Source organism: Mustela putorius, unplaced genomic scaffold (assembly GCF_011764305.1).
Source record: "Mustela putorius furo isolate JIRA1106 unplaced genomic scaffold, ASM1176430v1.1 tig00000174_pilon_pilon_pilon, whole genome shotgun sequence".
NCBI classification, from domain to species: Eukaryota; Metazoa; Chordata; class Mammalia; order Carnivora; family Mustelidae; genus Mustela; species Mustela putorius.
Genome location: NW_025421304.1, coordinates 32,219,814 through 32,246,126, shown reverse-complemented (window position 1 = coordinate 32,246,126; position 26,313 = coordinate 32,219,814). Strand labels below are relative to the sequence as shown.

Below are 26,313 nucleotides of genomic sequence, written 5' to 3'. Positions count from 1 at the left end.
TCTGATTGCTGAGGCTAGGACTTCTAGTACTTTGTTGAACAGCAGTGGTGATAGTGGACATACCTGCCGTGTTCCTGACCTTAGGGGAAGAGCTCTCAATTTTTTCCCACTGAGAAGGATATTTGCTGTAGGTTTTTCATGCATGGCTTTTATGATATTGAGATATGTACCCTCTATCCTTATACTGTGAAAAGTTTTAAATAAGAAAGGATGCTGTACTTTGTCATATACTTTTCACACATCTATTGAGAATATGATATGTTTCTTGTCCTTTCTTTTATTAGTGTAGTATATCACATTGATTGATTTGCAAATGTTGAACCAACCTTGCAGCCCTGAATAAATCCCACTTGGCGGTGGTGAATAATCCTTTTTATGTACTGTTGGATCCTATTGACTAGTATTTTGGTGAGAATTTTTGCATCCATGTTCCTCAGGGATATTGGTCTGTAATTCTTTTTGGTAGGGTAATCCTGACCTCATAAAAAATGAGTTTGGAAGTTTTCCTTCCATTTCACAGCTTCAGAAGAATAGGTTTTTAATTCTTCTTTAAATGTTTGGTGGAATTCCCCTCAGAAGCCATCTGGCCCTGGGCTTTTGTTTGTTGGAAGATTTTTCATTACTACTTCAACTTCCTTGCTGATTATGGATCTACTGTTCAGGTTTTCTGTTTATTCCTGCTTCACTTTTGGTAGTTGTTATGTCTCTAGGAATGCATCCATTTCTAACAGATTGTCTAATTTGTCAGCATATAGCTGTTCATAATATGTTCTTATAGTTTGTATTTTTTTTGGTGTTGGTTTTGATCTCCTCTTTCATGTGTGATTTTATTTATTTGGGTTCTTTTTTCCTTTTTAATAAGTCTGGCCAGTGGTTTATCAGTCTTACTAATTCTTTCAAAGAACCAGCTCCTAGTTTCATTGATCTGTTCTCCTGTTCTGTTGGTTTCTGTTTCATTGATTTCTGCTCTGATCTTTATTATTTTCTTCCCCTGCCGGGTTTAGTCTTTGTTTGTTCTTCTTTCTCCAGCTCCTTTAGTTTCTTCAGAAAGGCTTGTATGGCTGTGTTCTTCCCTCTTAGGACTGCCTTTGCTGCATCCCAAAGATTTTTGAATGGTTGTATTTTCATTTTCATTCATTTCTCTGAATTTTTTAAATTCTTCTCTAATTTCCTGGTTGACCCATTCATTCCTTAGTAGGATCCTCTTTAGCCTCCATGTATTTGAGTTCTTTACAACTTTCCTCTTGTGATTGACTGGTTTCAAAGCATTGTGGTCTAAAAATATGTAGGGAACGATCCCAGTCTTTTGGTACCAATTGAGACCTGATTTGTGACCCAGGATGTGATCTATTCTGGAGAATGTTCTATGTGCACTGGAGAAGAATGTGTGTTCTGCAACCTTGGGGTGGGATGTTCTGAATGTATCTGTGAAGTCCATCTGGTCCAGTGTGTCGTTTAAAACACTTATTTCCTTGTTGATCTTTTGCTTAGGTGATCTGTCCCTTTTAGTGAGGGGTGTGTTAAAGTCCCCTACTGTTACTGTATTATTATTGATGTGTTTGTCAATTTTGTTATTAATCGGCTGCTTCCATGTTGGGGCATAAATATTTACAATTGTTAGATCTTCTCGTTGGATAGCACCTTTAAGTATGATACAGTGTCCTTCCTCACCTCTTATTATAGTCTTTGGTTTAAAATCTAATTGATTGTCACCCCATCTTTCTTTTGATGCCATTAGCATGATAAATGGTTTTCCACCCCTCACTTTAAATCTTGACGTACGTATCTTTGGGTCTAAAATGAGTCTCTTGCAGACAGCATATTGATGGGTCTTGCTTTTTTATCCAGTCTGTACCCTGTGTCTTTTGATTGGGGTATTTAGTCCTTTACTTTTAGGGTAGCTATTGAAAGATATTAATTTAGTGCTATTGTATTGCCTGTAAGGTAACTATTACTGTATATTGTCTGTTCTTTTCTGGTCTGTGTTACCTTTATGTTCTTTCTTTGCTTAAAGGATCCCTTTTAGGGGCGCCTGGGTGTCTCAGTGGGTTAAGCCTCTGCCTTCGGCTCAGGTCATGATCCCAGGGTCCTGGGATCGAGTCCCACGTCGGGCTCTCTGCTCGGCAGGGAGCCTGCTTCTTCCTCTCTCTCTTTCAGCCTGCCTCTCTGCCTACTTGTGATCTCTGTCTGTCAAATAAATAAATAAAATCTTTAAAAAGGGGGGGGTCCCTTTCAGTATTTTTTGTAGGGCTGGTTTGGTAATTGCAAATTCTTTTAATTTCTCTTTGTCCTAAAAGCTTTTTATTTCTATTTTCAATAGCTTTTTATTTTCAATAACACTTTTGCTGGATATAGTATTCTTGGCTGCATATTTTTTTTCACTTAGTTTCTGATCACACCAGTCCTTTCCAGCCTGCCACGTCTCTGTAGATAGGTCTGCTGCCAATCAAATGTTTCTACCATTGTAGGTTACAGATGTCTTGTCCCGAGCTGCTTTCAGGACTTGTTTGTCTCTGAGATTCGTAGTTTTACTATTAGGTGTCGGGGTGTTGATCTATTTTTGTTGATTTTGAGGGGGGTCTTCTGAGCCTCCTGGATTTTGATGCCTGTTTCCTCCCCTAAATTAGGGAAGTTCTCCACTATAATTTGCTCCAATATACTTCTGCCCCTGTCTTTCTTCTTCTGGGATCCCAATTATTCTAATATCGTTTCACTTTATGGTATCACTTATCTCTCGAATTCTCCCCTCGTGATGCAATAGTTGTTTATCTCTCTCTCAGTGTCTTTATTCTCCATCATTTGGCCTTTCATGTTACTAATTCTCTCTTCTGCCTCACTTATCCTAGTAGTAAGAGCCTCAGTTTTTTATTGCATCTCATGAAAAGCCTTTTTGATGTTGACTTAGTTAGATTTTAATTCTCCAGGGATTCTCTAGTGTCCTCTATGCTCTTTTCCAAGCCCAGCTAGTATCTTTATAATTGTTATTCTGCACTCTAGTTCTAATGTCTTACTAATGTCCATATTGATTAGGTCCCTGGCAGTTGGTACTGTCTCTTGTTCTATTTTTTGAGGTGAGTTTTTCCATTTTGTCCAGAGAAAAATAGATGAATGAGAGAACAAAATGCTAAAGGGTAACAATGACTCCAGAGAAATGTAACACGGAACAAATCAGAAGAGACCCAAGAGACCCACAGGTGGGGGTAGGGGGGAAGAATATGATCAGGCTGTTTCATAGAACAGAGCCATATACTGGATTTTGGGTATATTTTGGTCTGTTAGAAGAAACTGGATCTCAAAATTTTAAAAGAAAGTAAAACTTACATATATACAAAAATAAGGTTAAATACAATGAATGGAGGTGATACAACTGCAAAAATTAAATTTAAAAAAGTTTTTAAAAGGGAAATGATAAGTTGGTTGAAAAAGGAAATAAAAATGGGAAAAAGAAAAAGAAACAAAAAATAATAAAATTTTAAAAATTAAAGTCGAAAGACTAAAGAATCATGGGGAAAAAGCCATGAATTCTATGTGCTGAATTCCCCTAGCACTGGAGTTTTGCAGTAAACTTGGTAAACTTGGTCTTGGCTGGACGTTCTTGCTGATCTTCTGGGGCAAGGGTGTTACATTGCTTCTCAAGTGTATTTGCCCTACGCAGAATTGCATCGTCCTTGCCAGCGGCCAGGCTAAGTAATGTGCTTGGTTTGCTCTCTCTAGTTTTTCTTCCCTAACAGCTTTCCACACAGCTTTTGAGGAAGAGAGTGAAAACGGCAGCCTCCCAATCTCTGGCCTCAGAGGAGCTGAGAGCTCGGGTCCCCACTCCTTAGTGCACCCTCAGAGAAAAGCAGTCCATCACTCCTCTCTCCCTGGTCTCCGGCCATACTCTGCTCACCCAGCCTGTGACAGTGCGTTTCTATTTCTGGCACATGGCCCCATTTGGCGTCTCCAAACCCAGCAGATGCCTGCATTGGGCTCCCCTCCTGCTCATCCTTGGGGAGGAAGGGAAGTCTTTCTGGTTCTGCCAGGTTTTGGGCCCCAGCTCAAAGTGCAGTGGCCCAACTGTACTGCATATCACGGTTTATGGCAATCCCAAGCTGAGAGCCCACTCCTCGGCTCAGTCTTTGGAGCCAATTTCCCTGCCTCGATGCCTGGGAGTTCTGCCACATTCATGCAACCCTGGTCTTTCTGTGACCCCAAGAGTCCTGAGACCACACTGTATCAGTGAGGGCTCCACCCCTTGCTTAGCCACCAGAGTTAAGTTCCTCACCGGAGCAAATTTATAGAATTCCCAATTTTGTGCTCTGCTGCTGTATCATTTGCCAGTAGCCGGCTGACAGAAGTACCCCCCAACCCTGCGGTCTTCCCGTACATCTCAGATTCACTTCTCTGCAGGTCCTACCTTCCAGAAAGTGATCACTTTTCTGCTCATAGAGTTGCTGCTATTCTTTTCTTCAATCTCCTGTTGAGTTGGTAGATGTCCAGAATGCTTTGATAGCTATCTAGCTGAATTCCCGGGACCAGATGAAATTTAGGTCTTCTACTCCTCTGCCATCTTGAACTCTTCCCTCTTTACTACTTTCTTTTCCATTTTCCCCATTTTCAGATTGTACCATTGATTAGAAAGTGATTATATCTCATCTACTTTTCTGGTATATTCCTCCCTGGCAATCTAAAACATATATAAGCCCATTTTATTTCTTAAATTGAAGAAGCATACTCAGTTAAATATTCAGATTTCTTGTTTTGAGTTTATTTTGGTGGTATTTGAAAACTTGAGGGTTAGTTTTTTGGGTTTTTTTTTAACATCATCTCTCTTTTTTTTTCCTTTTAGCCTGAAAATGAGATTTCTTCAGACTGCAATCATGTAAGTATGGATTTTCCATAACTCACCATATGTGCTTTATATATATGGCAGATTCAGGCTTTTCCTGTTGTTCCGGGAAACATTATGTCTTCTTAGATTCTCTTAATCTTTTTTTTTTTTTTTTTAAGATTTTATTTATTTATTTATTTGACAGAGACAGTGAGAGAGGGAGTAGAGCCAGGGGGAGTGGAAGAGGGAGAAGCAGGATTCCCGCCGAGCAGGGAGCCCAGTGAGGTACTTGATCCCAGGACCCCCGGATCATGAACTGAGCCAAAGGCAGACGCTTAACAACTGAGCCACCCGGGTGCCCCAGATTCTCTTACTCTTAACAAGGATGATAAAACTTATTTAAGGACCATGTAAATCTGCAAATACCCCTCCATTCTAGAAACAAGCAGATTTTGTCAAATATTTATGTACTTAAGCTTAAGTTTTACTTCAGGTATAGCTACCATTTGAAAATAATTGTTTCTATGCTTATTATGCTTACAACTTTATTTTTATTTTCAAAGATTTTATTTGTTTATTTGAGACAGAGCATGTGGGTGGGTAGAGGGAGAGGGAGAAGCAGACTCCTGCTGAACAGGGAGCCCCACGGAGGGCTCCATCCCAGGACCCTGGGATCATGATTTGAGCCAAAGGCAGACACATGGCTGACTGAGCCACCCAGATGCCCTATGTTAAAGGTTTTATACACACACATACACACACACACTCAAGAGATAACTAGAATTAATACATTAAAAATCATTTGTATAGGGGTGACCTGAGATCCTAACCTAAGCTGAAACCAAGAGGTGGATGCTTAACTGACTTAGGCACCCAGGTGCCCCAAAGAACTATATTCTTTAATAGAAAGTGCTGCTAATAAACATAGCAACAGGGGCCCCTGGGAGACTCAGTTGGTTAAGCATCTGCCTTCAGCTCAGGTCATGATCCTGGGGTCCTGAGATCCAGTCCTGCGTTGGACTGCCCCCTCCGCAGGGAGGCTGCTTCTCTTTCTCCTTGTCCGTCTGCTTGCCGCTCCCCATGCTTGTGCTTATTTTCTCTCTCTCTCTGTCAAATAAAGAAATAAAATATTTTTTAAAGATAACTAGAATTAATACATTAAAAATCATTTGTATAGGGGTGACCTGAGATCCTAACCTAAGCTAACCTATTTTTTAAAGATTTTATTTCTTTATTTGACAGAGAGAGAGATACAGTGAGAGAGGGAACACAAGCAGGAGGAGTGGAAGAGGGAGAAGCAGTCTTCCCGAGGAGCAGGGTGCCTGGTGTGAGGCTCAATCCCAGGATGCTAGGATCATGACCTGAGTCAGTCATCGCCTTAATGACTGAGCCGTTCAGGCGCCCTAAATATAATATTTTTAAAAAATAAAAATAAAAATAGGTGACAAGTATAAATAGATTATTTATAATGAAAAAGATGTCTAATAAACCATTAAAATTTGATTGTCTCTTATAGTTAAAAGTGTGAAAATTAAAAGACAAATGAGTGCATTATTTTCATCTATCTGATTAGCAAATATAAAAAATCTGATAAATACATAATATTGATGGGAATATGGGGATATAAGCTTTCTCTAGCCCACTGATTAGCCAGCTGCTACCCATTGGCCTAATCCAAACCACTGCCTATTTTTATGCATAAAGTTTTATTGGTACACTTCCACACCCATTCAGTTACATACTATCTTTGGTGCTTTCCATGCTATAATAGAAAGATTGAGTAATTTCAACAGTTACTGTATGTAGGTCCCTATAAGTATAAAAGATTTTCCTTTCAGGCCTTTTGCAGAAAAGGTGGTTAAACTCTGCTCTGCCTGTGAATAAGAATATAAATATGAAAACTTCTTTGTAAAGCAGTCAACTTAAAATATGTATATACTTTGGCCTAACATTTTTACTTCTAAGAATAGAAGTGGTAATAGTTATACTTAAAAGAACTGATTCAAATATGTCCATAAGGGGATTTTGTGGCATTATTTATAAAGCAAAAAATTAGGGAAAATATTCAAAATCCATCAGTCAAGTGACTCTGGCATAGGGGGATCCCAGAAAGTAGCTAATTTATGACGTAGGAGTCCTAAAAGGCTCGAGAAGAGGAAGGATTTGACACTGTTAAAAATAGGGACAAAGTATACAGAAAATAGAAAATTATGTCCTTACAAAAAGAGAAGATTAGGACACAGAGACAGAGGGAAAACCATGTGAGGATACAAGAAGAAAAGTCTCAGAAGAAATCAGTACTGCTAACACTTTAATCTCAGACATCTAAACTCCAGAATTGTGAGAAAATAAATCTCTTGCTTAAGCCAACTGGTCTGTGGTATTTTGTTAGGCAGCCCTAGCAAACTAATACACTTTTTTTGGGTTGGGATGGGTTGCGTGATAATCTTTCCCATTAAAACTAGTGGATCAAGTTTAAAAAATTAAACAGCTTTCCACCTACTGGGGGTGTTCTGGAATAAATTAGTGTTGTTAAGCAAGAGATAAAATTAGTTATGAAGAATTGTTAGGCCAATATATTTGAAAATGTTTGCACAGTGGACAAATTACTAGAGAAAGAAATTTACCAAAACCAACACAAGAAGTAGAAAATTTGTGTGGCCTATATTTATTTTAAAAAATTAATCTGTAGGGACGCCTGGGTGGCTCAGTTGGTTAAGCAGCTGCCTTCGGCTCAGGTCATGATCCCAGCGTCCTGGGATCGAGTCCCACATCGGGCTCCTTGCTCCACAGGGAGCCTGCTTCTCCCTCTGACTCTGCCTTCCACTCTGTCTGCCTGTGCTCGCTCTCACTCTCTCTCTCTTACAAATAAATAAATAAAAATCTTAAAAAAAAAAAATTAATCTGTAAATAAAAATCTTTACTGGCTGACTGGCTCAGTATCTTGATCTTGGTGTTTCAAGTTTGAGCACCACATGGGGTGTAGAGATTACTTAAATGAATAAAACTTCAAATATTTATTTATTTATTTATTTATTTATAAAGTTTTTATTTATTTATTTGAGATAGAGCCAGAGAGAGCAAGTGGGGTGAGAGAGAACAAGCAGGGTGAAGGGCAGAGGGAGAAGCAGACTCCCCGCTGAGCAGGGAGCCTGATGTGGGGCTTGATCTGAGGACTCCAGAATCATGACCTGAGGTGAAGGCAGCCACTCAACCAACTGAGCCATCCAAGTGTCCCTTAAAAAATATTTTTTAAAAAATGAAGCTTTAAATAAAAATCCCATAAAGAAAGCATTAGATGTTTAAGTATCTGCCCTCGGCTTAGGTCATGATCCTGGGGTCCTGGGATCGAGTCCCACATTGGGCTCCCTGCACCTTGGGAGCCTGCTTCTCCCTTTGCCTCTCCTCCTCCTCTCTCTCTCTGTCTCTCTCATGAGTAAATAAATAGAATCTTTTTAAAAGGATTTTATTTATTTATTAGAGATAGACAACTTGACACAAGCTGGGGGAGATACAGAGGGAGAGGGAGAATCAGGCTCCCCACTGAGCAGGGAACCCAGTGAGGGGCTCAAACCAGGACTCTGGGATCATGACCTGAGCTGAAGATAGATACTTAACTGACTGAGCCACCTAGGTGCCCCAATATCAGTCTTCTAAAGGATAAAAAAAAGCAGAAATGTTTTTCTATTCATTATGAGGCTAACATTACCTTAGTATCACATAACAAGGATAAAACAAGAAGGAAAACATAGGCCAGTGTCACTTGTGAACCATAGATTAAAAAATGTTAACCAAATTAGTAGCAAACTGAATCCACTAAAATATAAGAAGGGAAATACATCAGGACTGCACTGGATTTATTGCAGAACTGTGAGGTTAATTTAACATTTGAAAAGTTAGTTACAATAAAGGAGAAAAAGTTATGTCATCATCTCAGTAGGTACATTAAATCATTTGACTAAATTCAATACTGATTTTTTAAGCTTCTAATACGGGAAATTTTCTAATGTTAGTAATTAGACTGCAGGCTGCAGGATATAAGATTAGTAGATTAAAAAGCCAGCTGTATTGCTACTGACCAGCAATGAATGATCTGAAAATGAAATTAAAACAACTATATTTACAATAGCATCAAGAAGAATCAAATACTTAAGAATAAATTTAACATGGGGTGCTTAGGTGGCTCAGTGGGTTAAGCCTCTTTCTTCTGCTCTGGTCATGATCTCAGGATCCTGGGATCGAGCCCCGCATCAGGCTCTCTGCTCAGCCGGGAACCTGTTTCCCCCTCTCTCTGCCTGCCACTCTGCCTGCTTGTGATCTCTGTCAAATAAATAAATAAAATCCTTTAAAAAAAATTAAATAAATTTAACCAAAAAAGTATAAGACTGGTATACTGAACTCCATGGAAAACATCTTTGAACAAAATTGAAGATGATTTAAAGGAAAAGACATCCTGTTTCATGGATTGGAAAATATAATATTGTTAAGATGGTAATACTCTCCAAGTTGATCTACATTCAGGCAATTCCTGTCAAAATTTCTGCTGACAACTTTGCAGAAATTGACATACTGACCCTAAAATTCATATGGAAATGCGAGGGATCCAAAAGAGCCAAAACAGTCTTGAAAAAAGAACAAATTCATAATTCCCGATTTCAAAATTTATTGTAGATTCACAGTAATCAAGACTGTGTGGTACTTGCATAAGGATAGATATATAGATCAGTGTAATAGAATTGAGAATTCAGAAAAAACATTCATTTATAGTGAACTGATTTTCAGCAAGGGTGCCAAGATAATACACTGGGGGTAAATAGGAGACTTTTCAACAGATGGTTCTGGAACAGCTTGATATCCACATACCTCAAGATGAATGTGGACCCCTATTTCATACCATATATATAAAAATGGATCGAAGACCTAAATATAAGAGCTAAATTATAAATCACCCAGATAAAACTGTAGATGTAAATCTTAATGACATTAGATTAGGCAAAGGTTTTTAAGTATGATACCTAAAGTACAACTAACCAAAGACAAAATAAAGTGAAATTCATCAAAATTTAAAACTTCTGTGGCTTCAGAGAGTACTGTCAAGAAAATTGAAAGCCCAAGGAATGAGAGAAAATATTTGCAAATCATATATCCAATAAGGGTCTAGTAATGAGAACATACTTTAAAAAGCTTCTTACAGCTCAACAATAAACAAATTTTAAAATTATCACTCTTCGCAGATGATATGATACTATATGTGGAAAACCCAAAAGACTCCACTCCAAAACTGCTAGAACTTATACAGGAATTCAGTAAAGTGTCAGGATATAAAATCAATGCACAGAAATCAGTTGCATTTCTCTACACCAACAGCAAGACAGAAGAAAGATAAATTAAGGAGTCAATCCCATTTACAATTGCACCCAAAACCATAAGATACCTAGGAATAAGCCTAACCAAAGAGGCACAGAATCTATACTCAGAAAACTATAAAGTACTCATGAAGGAAATTGAGGAAGACACAAAGAAATGGAAAAATGTTCCATGCTCCTGGATTGGAAGAATAAATATTGTGAAAATGTCTATGCTACCTAAAGCAATCTACACATTTAATGCAATTCCTATCAAAGTACCATCCAACTTTTTCAAAGAAATGGAACAAATAATTCTAAAATTTATATGGAACCAGAAAAGATCTCGAATAGCCAAAGGGATATTGAAAAAGAAAGCCAACGTTGGTGGCATCACAATTCCGGACTTCAAGCTCTATTACAAAGCTGTCATCCTCAAGACAGCATGGCACTGGCACAAAAACAGACACATAGATCAATGGAACAGAATAGAGAGCCCAGAAATAGACCCTCAACTCTACAGTCAACTAATCTTCGACAAAGCAGGAAAGAATGTCCAATGGAAAAAAGACAGCCTCTTCAATAAATGGTGCTGGGAAAATTGGACAGCCACATGCAGAAAAATGAAATTGGACCATTTCCTTATACCACACACAAAAATAGACTCAAAATGGATGAAGGACCTCAATGTGCGAAAGGAATCCATCAAAATCCTTGAGGAGAACACAGGCAGCAACCTCTTCGACCTCAGCCGCAGCAACATCTTCCTAGGAACAACGCCAAAGGCAAGGGAAGCAAGGGCAAAAATGAACTATTGGGATTTCATCAAGATCAAAAGCTTTTGCACAGCAAAGGAAACAGTTAACAAAATCAAAAGACAACTGACAGAATGGGAGAAGATATTTGCAAACGACATATCAGATAAAGAACTAGTGTCCAGAATCTATAAAGAACTTAGCAAACTCAACACCCAAAGAACAAATAATCCAATCAAGAAATGGGCAGAGGGCATGAACAGACATTTCTGCAAAGAAGTCATCCAGATGGCCAACAGACACATGAAAAAGTGCTCCATATCACTCGGCATCAGGGAAATACAAATCAAAACCACAATGAGGTATCACCTCATACCAGTTAGAATGGCCAAAATAAACAAGTCAGGAAATGACAGATGCTGGCAAGGATGCGGAGAAAGGGGAACCCTCCTACACTCTTGGTGGGAATGCAAGCTGGTGCAGCCACTCTGGAAAACAGCATGGAGGTTCCTCAAAATGTTGAAAATAGAACTGCCCTATGACCCAGCAATTGCACTATTGGGTATTTACCCTAAAGATACAAACGTAGTGATCCAAAGGGGCACGTGCACCCGAATGTTTATAGCAGCAATGTCCACAATAGCCAAACTATGGAAAGAACCTAGATGTCCATCAACAGATGAATGGATCAAGAAGATGTGGTATATATACACAATGGAATACTATGCAGCCATCAAAAGAAATGAAATCTTGCCATTTGCGACAACATGGACGGAACTAGAGCGTATCATGCTTAAAATAAGTCAAGCAGAGAAAGACAACTATCATATGATCTCCCTGATATGAGGAAGTGGTGATGCAACATGGGGGCTTAAGTGGGTAGGAGAAGAATAAATGAAACAAGATGGGATTGGGAGGGAGACAAACCATAAGTGACTCTTAATCTCACAAAACAAACTGAGGGTTGCTGGGGGGAGGGGGTTTGGGAGAAGGGGGTGGGATTATGGACATTGGGGAGGGTATGTGCTTTGGTGAGTGCTGTGAAGTGTGTAAACCTGGTGATTCACAGACCTGTACCCCTGGGGATAAAAATATATGTTTATAAAAAATAAAAAAATTAAGATTTGAAAAAAGAAATAAAATAAGCAATGGATTTGAATAAACGTCTCTCTGAAGAAATATACAGATGGCAATAAGCACATGAAAAGATGCTCGACAACATTCATCTTAAGGAAATGCAAATCAGAATTACAATATATTATATTATACCTATGGGATGACTGTAATAAAAAAGACAATAACAGATGTTGAAAATATGGGGAAATTGGAATCCTCATACATTGCTGGTGGGAATGTGAAATGGTATAGCCACTACAGAAGATAGTCTGGTAGTTCTTCAAAAGGTTAAACAGTTGTGATCTGAACAATCAGTTCCACTCCTAGAGACTCCCAAGATGGTTGAAATCATGTTCACATAAAATTGTGTACACAGGTGTTCATAGAAGCAATAATTATAGCATTGAATAAGTGGAAACAGCCCAAATATCTATCAACTGATAATAGATAAATGAGACATGATAAAGCCATGTAGTAGAATAATATTTGGCAGGAAAAAGGAATGAAGTACTGATAACATGCCACAGTAAAGATGAAACTTGGGAACTGGACACAAAAGGTTACATATTTTACATTTCTGTTTATATGAAATGTCTAGAATAGGCAAATCAACAGAAGATTAGTGGTTGCCAAGGGCTGGGGGAAGTGGGGAGTAGGAAGTGACTGCTACTAGGTATGGCATTTCTTTTTAAAAATTTATTATCATTATTATTTAATTCCAGTACACTTAACATACAGTGTTATATGAATTTCAGGTGTACAACATAGTGAGTCAACAATTCCATACATCACTCAGTCCTCATCACAACAGTTGCACTCCTTAATTCCCATCACGTGTTTCACCTAGCCTCCTACCATCTCCCCTCTGGTAACCATCAGTTTGTTATCTGCAATTAAGAGTCTTTTCTTGGTTTGTCTCTCTTTCTCTCTCTTTTTTCTCTCTTTGCTTGTTTGGTTTCTTAAATTCCACATATAATGAGATCATATAGTATTTGTCTTTCTCTGACAGACTGACTTTGCTTACCATTATACCCTTTAACTCCATGAACTTTCATGTTGGGATGATGAAAGTATTCTAGAATTAGATAGTGGTGACAGTTGTCAAAATTTGAATATACCAGTAGACACTAAAGTATACTTTAGAAGTGTGAATTCAGTAGTACATAAATTATATCTCAGGAGTATAATATAATCAACCCTCATGTAATTACCACCCAGCTTCAGCTATTTGTTCAGATCCATCCTGTGTCATCTCTCTTCCTGCTTACTTCCCCTCCTTTTGTATCATTTTGAAACAGAACCCAGACATCATTTCATTTGTTAATATTTTGTTAAATACCTCTAAAAGATAAGGCTTTATTTAAAAAATAGCCACAATACTGTTATATCTGAAAATGTCATAATTCCTTACTATAATCAGTTAACTAATTAAGGTTCAGATTTCTAACTTCAACACCAATCTTAGAACAGAATTTATTTAATTAACCTGATAATGTGTGGTTATAAAAAGACCAATAGCAGCAAAAATAAACCATTGGGACTACATCAAAATAAAGTGTTTCTGCACAGCAAAGGAAACAATCAACAAAGCCAAAAAGGCATTTCCAATAAAGGATGAATATCCAAAATATATAAAGAAGTATTACAATTCAGTACCCCCCAAATAAATAATCCAATTAAAAATAGGCAGAAGACATAAACAGACATTTCTCCAAAGAAGACATCCAGATGGCTAGCAGACACATGTAAAGATACTCAACATCATTCATCATCAGGAAAATGCAAATCAAAACTACATTGAGCTCTCACTTTACACCCATCAAAATGACTAAAATCAACAACACAAGAAACAACAAGTTTTGGTGAAGATGTGGAGAAAAAGAAACCCTTGGGCACTGTTCATGGGAATGCACACTGGAGCTGCCACTGTAAAAAACAGCATGAAGTTTCCTCAAAAAATTAAAAATAGAACTACCCTATTATCTAATAATCACACTACTTGGTATTTACCCCCCAAAATAGAAAAACATTAATTCAAAGGGATAATACATGCACCCTGATGTTCATAGCAACATTATTTACAATAGCCAAACTATGGAAAGAGCCCAAGTGTCTGTACATAGATGAATGGGAAAGAAAAGGTAATCATAAAAGAATATAATAAATATATAGGAATATTACTCAGCCATAAAAATGAATGAAATCTTGCCTCTTGAAACACCATGGATGGATATAGAGAATATAATGCTAAGCGAAAATAAGAGAAAGACGAATATTGTATGTTCTTATGTGAAATTGAACAAAACAAGGTAGCAAAAGACAAAAAGAAGAAACAAACTAAGAAACAGACTCTTAACTGTGGAAGACAAACTGTTGGTTACAAGAGGGGAGGTGAGTGGGGGGATGAGTGAAATAGGAGATAGGGGGACGCCTGGGTGGCTCAGTTGGTTGGATGACTGCCTTTGGCTCAGGTCATGATCCCGGAGTCCTGGGATTGAGTCCCGCATCGGGCTCCCTGCTCCATGGGGAGTCTGCTTCTGCCTTTGATTTCTCCTCGCTCATGCTCTCTTTCACTACCTCTCTCTCAATAAATAAATAAATAAATAAAATCTTAAAAAAAAAAAAAAAGAAATAGGAGATAGGAATTAAAGAGTACACTTGTCATAATGAAAATAAAATAAAATGATAAAGAAAAACCACTTCCCAATGGGATACAAGCAGAAAAAAGAGCAATATACATTTTCTTTTGTAATCAGAAAGGCTGATACACATTAGTAGCAGTGAAGAAGTGAAAGAATTCAAAATATTAAGTCCTAATGTCTAATAAAGTGTAAAGGGCTACATCTAGACTGAAAGAAAAAAAAAGAACTACAGCAAACATGATGAAATATTAACAGCTTTCTACCCAGAATTGGCACCAAGACATAGTTAGCTCATGGTCACAGAGATCCTAGCCCATGTGCAGTAGGCTAAGAAAAAAGAAAATAGGTAAAAATTAGAAAGGAGGGTGCCTGGCTGGCTCATTCAGTGGAACGTGAGACTCTTGATCTTGGGGTTGTAAGTTTGAGCCCTGGGTTGGTGTAGAGATTACTCAAAAACAGTTGGAAAGGAAAAAATAAACTAATTATTTACAGATGACATGATTGAGTAGAAAACTCAAAAGAATTTACAGATAGACGATCACTAGATGAATTTAATAATGACCTTGGGTATAAGATCAATACACAAAACTTAATTGTGTTTTTCTATAGTAGTAACAAGCTATTTCTCCAGTGAACTTAAAAGTGACACTGTGGGGGCACCTGCATGGCTCATTTATTAAGGGTTTTGGCTCAGGTCATGGTCCCAGGGTTGTGGGATTGAGCCCCCCCACTGGGCTCCCTGCTCAGCAGGAAGCCTGGTTCTCCCTCTCCCACTCCCCCTGCTTGTGTTCCCTCTCCCATTGTATCTCTCTCTCTCTCCCTGTCAAATAAGTAAATAAATAAATCTTAAAGAATAAATAAATAATCTTAAAGAAAAATAAAAAATTAAAGTGACATTGTGTAGGGGTGGTGCAGTTGGTCAGGTGTCCAACTCTTGCTTTCCGTTCAGGTCATGATCTCAGTGTTGTGAGATCAAGCCTCACAACCAACTCTGAGTTCAGTGTGAGGTCCGCTTAAGACTCTCTGCCCATCCCCCCATAAATAAATAAATGTTTTTTTAAAGTGACACTATTTAGCATATAAAACATCAGATACTTAAGAATAAATCTAATAAAAATGTGTAAGACCTCTACACAGATAACTACAAAATGTTTTTCAGAGAAATTAGAAGACTTAAATAAATGAAGGAATATATATATATATATATACTATGCTCATGAGTTGGAAGACTCAGTATTATAAAAATATTAGAACTCTCATTAAGTTGTAGATTCTCTGCCGTCCTTTATTTGTTGTTATTAAAATGGCAAGCTGATTCCAAAATTTATTTGGAAACAGAATTCCAATAATAGCCAACACAGTCTTGAAAAGAGCCACACACAAAAAAATTTCACCACCTGGTTGAAGACCTGATGTTAAGTAGCAATAAGTGATGCAGAATGATAGAGGCACAAGGGTCAATGAGTAGAACAGTGGAACAGAGTGAGTCCAGAAACGATCCATCTATGTATCTTTCTATATCTAGAGACAGAGAGACATTTGAATAAAGAATTTGATCCCTGTTGTACAGGACTCACAGAAAATCAGTTCTAGATGTTTATAGATCTAAATGTGAAAATTAAAACAACAAAACTTCTAGAAGGTAGCATAAAAGAATACTTTCATGACCATGAGATTAGCAAAGAATAAATGGAAAACAAAAGCAGTAAGCATAAAGCAAAAGATTGATAAATTACATTACATTGCATTTTATTTTGTTAAATATAATATTAAGAGTGTGAAAATGCAAGTCATAGAGGAGAAAACATTTTAATACATAAATCTAACCACATGTCCAAAATATTTTAAGAATTCATACAAAGCAATAAAGAAAAGACGAATAGAAAAATGGGTAAGGTAAATTTAACCAAGGAACTAAAAGTAATGTATAGTGGAAACTACAACACATCAGTGAAAGAAATTGGAGACACAAATAAATGGAAAGATACTCCATGCTTATGAATTAGAAGAATTAATATTGTTAAAATGTCCGTATTATTTGACAGAGATCACAAGTAGGCAGAGAGGCAGGCAGAGAGAGAGAGGAGGAAGCGGCTCCCTGTGGAGCAGAGAGCCCAATGTGGGGCTTGATCCCAGGACTCTGGGATCATGACCTGGGCCGAAGGCAGAGGCTTTAACCCACTGAGCCACCCAGGCTTCCCGCCAAGAATAGTCTTGAGGAAGAAGAACAAAGATGGAGGCATCACATTCTCTGAATTATACTTACTTAATGGGAAACAAAAGCAGTAAGCATAAAGCAAAAGATTGATAAATTACATTACATTGCATTTTATTTTGTTAAATATAACATTAAGAGTGTGAAAATGCAAGTCATAGAGGAGAAAACGTTTTAATACATATATCTGACCACATGTCCAAAATATTTTAGGAATTCATACAAAGCAATAAAGAAAAGATACTTTTCTTTACTCACTAAGGGTTTCATACTTTGGGCTTCCCTGATGTGGTGACTGGTACCTGCGTATTTCCCTCATGGGGACCCTGAAAGCTATGACCAGAGGGTTGTTACTGGTGATGGTAGCTCCCATGGCTCTTGAGTTTTCTAAGCCAAGGCACCTTGTGAGTCTTGCCTTCTCACACCTAAGCTGTTATCTGGAGAGAACTTACCTCCAGATGACTACGTAGACTGCTGCCAGGATTTCTGTTGAAGAGTAGTTGGTGATGCTCTGGTGACAAGTGGTTCCTGTCTCCTATTCTTTCTACAGACCTCCAGACTCTAGCTGCTGATTTCACATTTCTACTCTGTCTGATAATAATAATATTATGTATTTCTCAGGATATATGCTCTTTTACATCATCAATAATGTAAATTCTATCTAGCATTGTGATTTATCTATATCACAATATCTATATCAGGAAAAAGCATATTAAAGTTCATTCCTTATCTTCTGTAGTATAAAGCTATTACAGAATATCTAAAACTAATAAGTCAGGAAACAGCAAGTAGTTAATAAAAGTGTAAAGTTAGGGCCACCTGGGTGGCTCAGTTGGTTAAGCATCTGCCTTCAGCTCAGGTCATAATCCCAGGATCTTGGGATCGAGTCCCACGTCATGGCCTCCCTCCTTAGTGGGAAGTCTGCTTCTCCCTGTCCCTCTGCCCCCCCCACCTCTCTCTCTGTCTCTCTCGCTTTCGTTCTCTCTTTTAAAAAGTGTTAATTACCCTAAGAAAAAGCTAAAGGAATTTAAAGTATTTGTCTCTGGGGAGTTGGTAGGACTTCAGAAAGGGACTTGTCAGGGAACTGGTCTGATTTTTTTATCTGCATTTATAGAACTATTTGACTAAACAGCTTTGATCTAAAATTTTTGAGATGAATAAAAGAGTAAGTGGATAAAATGAGCTATACAGGCTTTCAAGGAGCTTGACTATGAAGGAAGGTTTTTCCTTCACCATCTGTACCAAAAACTTGTCACTATCCTGACTTTTTCAGATATATCCCATCTTCTCCCATCCAGCATTTCTTGCCTTTAACTGGTCTGCTAACCTCCCCTAGTCTGGCCTTTCTTTGCACTGCGACCAAAGTTGACCTTTTGAGTTCTCTGGTTAAATTGTTCACTGGCTTCCCATTTCCTATTAGATAAACTACACATTCTTTAAGGTAAGCTCTGATACTCTGTGTCATCTGATCCCTGCTTACAGCCCAGCCCCATCTTTCATTACCTTAACCTAGCCATCCCGAGCTATAGGTGTCCTTAGAAGTTATAATTACTCTTTCTGTCCTTTTTAGCCTTGTACTCCTAGAACCCCAGTCTCCCTCAGTTCACCTGACAAAATTCCTTCGGATCGAGCCCGGTATCACAGTCACTACCTCCCCACGTACCCTTCCTCTACATTCACTGAGCTATGTTCTTCCTTCGTATCCCCATAACATCTCCGGTATGCATCTGGTGTCACATTTATCACACTATATTTCCATTGCTTATTTGCTTCCCAGGCTGACTGTCGCTTGGCTCCCGTGGTTGAGCTCCTTGAATGCTGAGACAGTGGTTTTTTTTCTTCTTCACCCTTCATGTTGTCATCTAGCAAGATTCCAGGTTATAGTAGTTACTCAGTATGTGTCTAGGAGAGGGAGATGGGTAAGTGGGTGGATTCGTAAGTGAACATCTTGTGTTTAAGAAAATTGAAGCTGAACTACATCCTGTTAACCGATAGCACTTAGTGTCAAATTGCAGTTATTTTTCTAGTTGACAGTAACCACTCAACCACTCAGGAGGTCGGGACAGGTATCAAATATGATGCAGGTAATCAACTCCCCAAATCAGGTGTGAATGTATTTATATTCTCTTGAAGAAAAGGTACTGGTGGAAACCCGTGTTGAATTCCTTTTGTACTTTCCTTCGTGAAGGAATAATCATGCATTACTAGCTCATACTAAAAATAAAAGACCAGACGTAGATTCATGGTTGGGAAAGGACGGGTGAGGAAGGATGAGGAGGGATAAAACCGCTGTGGGGTTTCTGTTGGGGACGACGAGCATGTCCGCGAATTAGACACTGGTGTTTGCACAACCATGTGAATGTACTGAAAGCCACTGAATCTGGACACTTCAAAATGGTGACTTTTATAGTCTGTGAATCAAACCTCAAAAAATTAAAAACAAAAATTAGACATTCCAAAGTTAAAGGTTAAAGACATTTCAGAAGCTCTAAGTGATTATCTAAATGGCTTTGACAGAAAATCAGTTTCTAGGCCATTACAGGACATCTGAGTTTGTGTTAGATAAAGTAAGGGAGCCCCCTGTAGTTTGTATTTTATAATTTTTCTGTCATTTGTTTTTGTTTATGGGATATCCTTGAGCCGCCAGACAGGGTTTCTTTCTTACTTCTCCCTCCCTGCCTGCCTGCTCCCTTCCACCTTCCGTCATTCGTTCCTTCCTTCCTTCCTTTTTTTTTCTTTTTAAGATTTTATTTATTTATTTGACAGAAAGAGAGAGAGCACAAGCAGGGGGAGCGGCAGGCAGAGCAGGCGAGGGAGAAGCAGGCTCCCTGCTCAGCACGGAGCCTGATGTGGTACTCGATCCCAGGACGCTGGGATCATGACCTGAGCCAAAGGCAGGCACCTAACTAGCTGAGCCACCCAGGCGCCTTTCCTTTCTTCCTTCCTTTCAAAGAAGTCAGCCATAGGTCACTCAGTAAGGAATCTTTGGTTTGATGTACACACAGAATACTCTTAATTTAAAAAAAAAAAAAAATGTTTTTAGAATACTCTTAATTTTAAAAGAAGAATGTTGCTTTAATTTTAAAATACAAAAGTTAGGAGTACCTAGGTGGCTCATTCGGTTAAGCATCTGCCTTGGGCTCGGGTGGTCCCGGGATCAAGCCCCCACATTGGGCTCCCTGCTCAACAGGGAGTCTGCTTCTCCCTCTCCTTCTGGCCTTCCCCTGCTCTTGCTCTCTCTCTCTCTCTCTCTCTCTCAAATAAATAATATTTTTAAATATTTTATTTATTAAATTAAAAAATAAAATATAAAATGTAATCACCAAGTAGTACTGACTTAATTCATAGATAATTGTAAAATGTGTTTGTCTAAATTCTAACCTTGTCTTTTGAATCACTGGATTCGTCTTTGCTTGTGTGGAGCCAGGAGGCCCAAGATTCCTTCAGTTAGAACTAAGTTTCTCCTATACCCACATTCTTAGTTTGGCCTCATATGTCCTATTGGTTGAACTTGTCACTCATTATGGTATAAATTTATTTTTTTGTTCATCTATTTAACAAATATTTGTTGATGTCTGTGTGTTCTGTCACTCTCTCTTATAGGCACTGGGCATACACTGTGCTGAGCAAAGCACAGCTCCTTTTAGAGCTTTTGTTATAGATGGTGGCCAGTGTTTTTTTTTCTAAAAACTCACTTATTGATGGTAGTTGAAGGGTTAGAGCTTTTTGCTGGCTTGCTTTTTTCTTTAGGGGGGAAGAGAAGAAATACTACTCATCCTTCATATTTTATTTATTCACAGATTTTTTTTTTCCAGTACTCCTATATGGAATTAAGTGCTTATTTCTGTGTTGTTCCCAACGCAGGTGATATAAGCCTCTGTTACACTTCTAAAAAAGCAGATCTGGCGGGGTGCCTGGGTGGTTCAGTGGGTTAAAGCCTCTGCCTTCAGCTCAGGTCATGATCCCAGGGTCCTGGGATCGAGCCTCGAGTCGGGCTCTCTGCTCAGTGGGGAGCCTGCTTCCTCCTCTCTCTCTCTCTCTACTTGTGATCTCTGTCTGTCAAATAAATAAATAAATAAATAACAACGAGCTCTGGTCATGTCACTCTCTTAATTTCCCTTCAGTGACTCTTGGGTTGAAGTTCAGACAAGGCTTACAAGGGTTGTCAGAATCAGTCTTCCATTGAACTTTCAGTTCCTCTAACATGCTCTGTTTACCTTTTGGTGAGCTTTCTACCTTTTGGTGAGCTTCTATGCATGCTGTTTCATTTACCTAAAACAGTCTTCTCCCTCCCCCTTTACTGTGGCTAATGGCTAATCTCTCAGGGTTTCATGTTAGATAGCACTTTCCATAGTACACTTTACTTGACTAAACTCCCCAACACAGTCCGGGGTCCTCCTCCCCTGTACTGCTGGGATACCTTGTATTGCTCACACTGCTTGCCATTGACCATAGCCACCACTGGATGGTGTAGTCTTTTTTTCTTTCTCCTTTTGTTTTGTCCCCTAGTTCCTAGTACAATACAAACTCAAACATGTTTTTCTGTTTCCTCTAATAGCCTATGAAGACCTTGAGTTCAGACTGTGTGTGGTATAGTGCAAGTGCTAAGCACACGTTTCAGTGCATCAGTGAGTGAGTGATTGTATTGTTTATTCTTGGAATATAGCCAAGAGAAAGGCTTGGAGCTGCATCTCTCTCCCCCATTCTCTTCATGTTCAGCATCATACAAAGTCTGTGCTCTGCCTCTCCATCTGAGCTAGGTGTAAGGGCCATTTATGCTACTTTTCAGAAATTGAATCATACATTGAAAATTGTTAAGTAAATCTGCAAAAGGTATGGTAAAATTCAGCACTCATCTGTAAATAGTAATGGCTTCAGATAATTTAGAGTTTAAAACATGTTAAAAAACAGTTGTGTAAAGTAGACCTTACGGAGTATGTGTCAAGACAAAGGAGGGTTTTAAAGGAATGAAGATAGGCCTGCGTACTAGACGCTTGGCATCTCCCCTTTATGAAACTCATCTGTGGAAGCCCTGTGAATTGCGAAATCTGTGAGTAAACCCACTAAGTCTGAGCTTCTGGGTTAAACTTCTTGATTTAATAGAATTTGGCTTATACAACCTTGTTAATGTTTTCTCTGAACCCTAACCAGAGATTTTTTCTTGAGTTAAAAAAAATTGTCCTTAAGTGGAAAAAGAAGTATGCCTGAATGGTAGTGTTTTATTTTGTCTGCCCATTTTTTCCTTTTATCTGTAAACATGATGACATTTTTATCTTCCTTTTCTTTTCATTAACTGAATATGCTTTATCTGACTTTGTATAATGGACTTTAATCACAGTAACCAGCGATGAAAAATTTCATACTATTCTAACTGGAGTTTTTGTTTGTTTTTTCTTTTGTTCATAGTTGTTGTGGAATTACAAGCTGAATCTAACTACAGACCCCAAATTTGAATCTGTGGCCAGAGAGGTTTGCAAATCTACCATATCAGAGGTAGGTTGTAAAAGATTTTTGTGGGTATTTAATGACTTAGAAGAAAACATTACATCTCTTGACCTGGCCAGTCATTAAGGGAGGAATGACTGGACTCAGTTACTTTTCTTGGAATTCCCATCTGTCTTGGCTGAGAGAGAAGCCACAGTGGCGGGATGTGTAATCAGCCTCCTTTTTGTTAATGTTCACCTATATTTATCTTAGCTGCTGTTGATTCAGACAGATTGAAAATCGGGCTCCGTTGATCCCCAAACAGAGGGCACAACTGCTTCTGTCATCAGTGCTCCACTCGTACTTTTTGCAGTCTGCTGATGTCTGAAGCTTTTCAGAATGGGTCTCCCCAGGAGGCCTGTAAATGTTTCTAAGTTACGCAGTGGGTTCAGTTGAACCATAGAGGCATATGCTTCAAATAATAGGAATTGACATTTAAAAAGTTTGTGACAAGAATTGTGTCTATTGTTATAGATGGGTGTTGAGTATAAAAACAAAAATAATTAATGAAAATGTACAGCATTGTACAGATGCTAATTGGGGAAAATTTTCAATTGTCTTGGTTCAGTGTGAACTACAGATAGTATGGTTAGTTGTATATACCAGTTTGATTGTCATGTGAGTCTATCCAGATTCATCAGAATAATTTCCCTCTTCACTGGCTTATAAAAGACACACACACACACACACACACACAACACGTATGCATAACTGGCTTTCTTATAATGTGTATGTAATGATGGTCCTCTTGTAACCTTTTGGGGTATTGTGGTTTTGTGAATGATTTCAAGTAAAAATGAGAATTCATCCCTTCCTAGAGGGAGATTATACCGAAGTCAGGAAAATTAAATATCAGGAAGAACATAGTTGCCAACAAAATGTTTTACTTTACATCTCCTTCTCTTGCAATTCTGCTGGCAAGGAGAAAAGGAGTATCACAAGAATACCTGCAAACTGCAAACCAAACTTTCATTTACCCTCCATTTTTTAAAAAATTTCATTTATTTTTTGACAGAGACACAGTGAGAGAACACAAGCTGGGGGAGTGGGAGAGGGAGAGCAGACTCACCGTGGAACAGGGAGCCCGACATGGAGCTCCACCCTCGGACCCTGGGATCAGGGTCTGAGCTGAAGGCAGAACACCCAGTGACTTAGCCACCCAGGTGCCCCTCTCCATTGCTGAGCCAAATACTGCTGGCTTTCCTCCTGCTTCTTGTCAAAAATAGTGATGGCAGCACTGCTCCCTGACCACTTCACAGTTTACTCCTATTCGTGACATGTTGATGCCTTAATATGGTGTTTCTTGCTGTTAATCATAGAAATTTTCTTTCTGTTGTATTAAGCTTCTAGCCAATAGAATGATTGAATAAAAGCATCAACTTTTAATTCAAACACTACCCCCTGTCCTAATTGATGATGAACTGAAATGCAAAGAGGTACTACATCTCTGTGTTTCAGTAAAATCCCAAGAGATTAAAGCTAAATATACATTTATGTTCTCATTGGGACTCCAATTTAAAATGTGCTCCTGATTTTTCTTCAGATATGTAAACTATTGATTGCCCAGTATAAGAGCTGTAAGAATGCTTGCACTTCACTAAGTTTTAAAACCCAGGCTTCTATTGCTAGCTCTGTGTTCTTATACAGGCTTTTCTTTGGTTGAATTACAAATGCTGAGATTTTTTCAAACAGCTATTCCTCCTTTTACTTGTGAAACTTAACTCTATTTTGCTCAAAATCAAAACAAAAGCCTTTTCCTGGAAATACATTTATTACCCTCTTTCTGGGCGTCTCAAAACAAAAAACAAAAAACCCTCAAGGTTAAGTTGAAAGAGTTGCATTCATCTTGACTGTGGAAGATCTCTCTGCCTCTTGAAGCCAGAGCAAGACTATTTTCTTAAATTCTCAAGTTTGCTTCTTTGAAAAGTAAACACCATTTTCTGTCTTGAGTTGAGTGTTTCACTTGGTTTGGATTTGATACAAGGACTGGACGTAAAGAGACCCAGGGGGCTATAGGATAGTGAGTGTGTGGTATATTCTTCACCGGGCACCTTTTGGAAAGGGAGAGTGTATTTGTTTTTGCTTTCTGTGTGTATTTAGGATAGGTAGTGTGATAGTAGAGAGTGGTTACTCTTGGTTTCAAAAAGCCAATAAAACATTTTCTTCTTGTTTACATTAAAAATAAACATTTACATTTGGGCCCCTTACTCTTGTCAAAACTATCATTTTTGTTTGTTTTTAATTTCTTCAAATGCAGTAGGATTTTTCCAAACAACCTTCCCTGTTTTATAATTCAAGCTTACAACCCATTAAGTAGATTTTACTTTTTTGTGCCTGAATTTCAGCTTTTTTTTTTTTTTTTTTTTTTGGTTCATTGGCTTCATTCACACGTGTGGTTTGGGATGCACTTTGCCAGAACCCAAACCATGTGGAATTACGCTGTGCTTGATCCAGTAGAACATGTGTCTAAACCACCCAAATTAGACTTACAGTGGCCTCCCCTTTCTCAGACTTCTTCCAGACTGCACTGAGCATCATTTTAAACATGTTTCTGTTCCAGACCATAGTGGTGAAGCTGGGATTCTACTAAGTTCAAAAACACATGTCTAAATCCACAGTTAATTTAGAACATATTAATGTCATGTCGAGAAGTAATATTATGCCTTCCCGCCTGCCTTCTCTCAGCCATTAGGTTTACCTGACACTAATAGGGTGCTGTGTAGCTTGGCTTGGGACATGCCCCTAGACTTCAGTTCTGCACCTGTTTTCCAGAGCTGTTTCCCAGATTAATCTCCTCACTGTCCATTGCATTCTTTGCATGGATAAAGGGACTTCTCAATAGAACCATTCTGAAGCTATAGATGTTTTTTTTTTTTTTAACATTCTTAGTTTATTAATCCTCTCATGAAAAATCTGCACAACCACCACAGATAAAGCCACTGCAGTATCTTTACTCCTTCTGTTGTCCAGTCTCCAGCTCACTTTTTGCCAGCACCAGCATTGGCTTTTGCAGTCCCCCTGACTTTCTTCATTCTGTTCTTGCGTTCTTTTCACTGATTTCTTGAGGTCTTTTTCTTCTCATACAGACCATATCTTGCAAGTCTATGTTTGGGTTCATTTTTCTTTGCATAATCCAAGGAATCATAAATCATGCTAAAGCCACTTGTCTTGCCACCACCAAAATGGGTTCTGAATCCAAATACAAATATGACATCTGTTGTGGTCTTGTACATTTTGGTTAGTTTTTCCCGAATTTCTGTCTTAGGTACTGTTGTATTTCCAGGATGAAGGACATCAATAACCATTTGTTTGCACTGAAGTAGTCGGTTGGTCATGAACTTCCTGGTCCGGATAGTGACTGTCTTGTTCATGATGGCGGCTTGAGCTTCAAGCAGCCGGAGAGCTGAAGCTATAGAAAAGCTTTTTAAAAAAATTATATCTCAGTAAAGCTGAAATTCTAAAAATTTGTTGCCAAACACATTAATCAGATATTTCCTAGACCCCACAACAATCTTAATAGGCATGACACTATTTTCTTTATAACGAATGTATTTCTAAGTGCTTTCCTCTTTTTCTCCCAAATATCGATGGGAAATCAATAAGAGAATAGCAGACATTCTCTTTTGTAAAAAGTCGTTTGATAGAATAAAACACTTGTGTAAAACAGCCACTTTCTTTGGAGCAGATTAAAGAATGTGCTGATGAACCGGTTGGGAAAGGTTACTTGGTCTCCTGCTTGGTGGATCACCGAGGCAACATCACTGAGTATCAGTGTCACCAGTATATCACCAAGATGACAGCCATCATTTTCAGTGATTACCGTTTGATCTGTGGCTTCATGGATGACTGCAAAAATGATATCAACATTCTGAAATGTGGCAGCATTCGGCTTGGAGAAAAGGTATCTACTCTGTTTATACTGGCTTCACCAAGGGGTCCTATGAAC

General features: G+C 38.4%; 2 protein-coding genes across 3 annotated transcripts in view; one reads left to right on the top strand and one right to left on the bottom strand.

The window, feature by feature from the left end:
* GLG1 (golgi glycoprotein 1) overlaps window positions 1-26,313 on the top strand; it is a 161,386-nt gene that overhangs the window by 92,133 nt on the left and 42,940 nt on the right. For both annotated transcript variants that reach the window (XM_045076303.1, XM_004754076.2), the window contains exons 2-4: window positions 4,829-4,861; window positions 22,290-22,376; window positions 26,053-26,268. In XM_045076303.1, coding sequence (XP_044932238.1) covers window positions 4,829-4,861; window positions 22,290-22,376; window positions 26,053-26,268 — 336 coding nt within the window. The remainder of the gene's footprint in view (window positions 1-4,828; window positions 4,862-22,289; window positions 22,377-26,052; window positions 26,269-26,313) is intronic.
* LOC101671219 (40S ribosomal protein S24-like) lies at window positions 25,232-25,757 on the bottom strand. The gene has a single exon (XM_045076304.1). It carries the CDS (start codon window positions 25,736-25,738, stop codon window positions 25,418-25,420), a length of 321 nt encoding a protein of 106 aa, XP_044932239.1. The 5' UTR covers window positions 25,739-25,757; the 3' UTR covers window positions 25,232-25,417.

Coding starts and splice junctions, on each gene's coding strand:
- LOC101671219 (XM_045076304.1), bottom strand. CDS start 25,738: ATGAACAAGACAGTCACTATCCGGACCAGGAAGTTCATGACCAACCGA.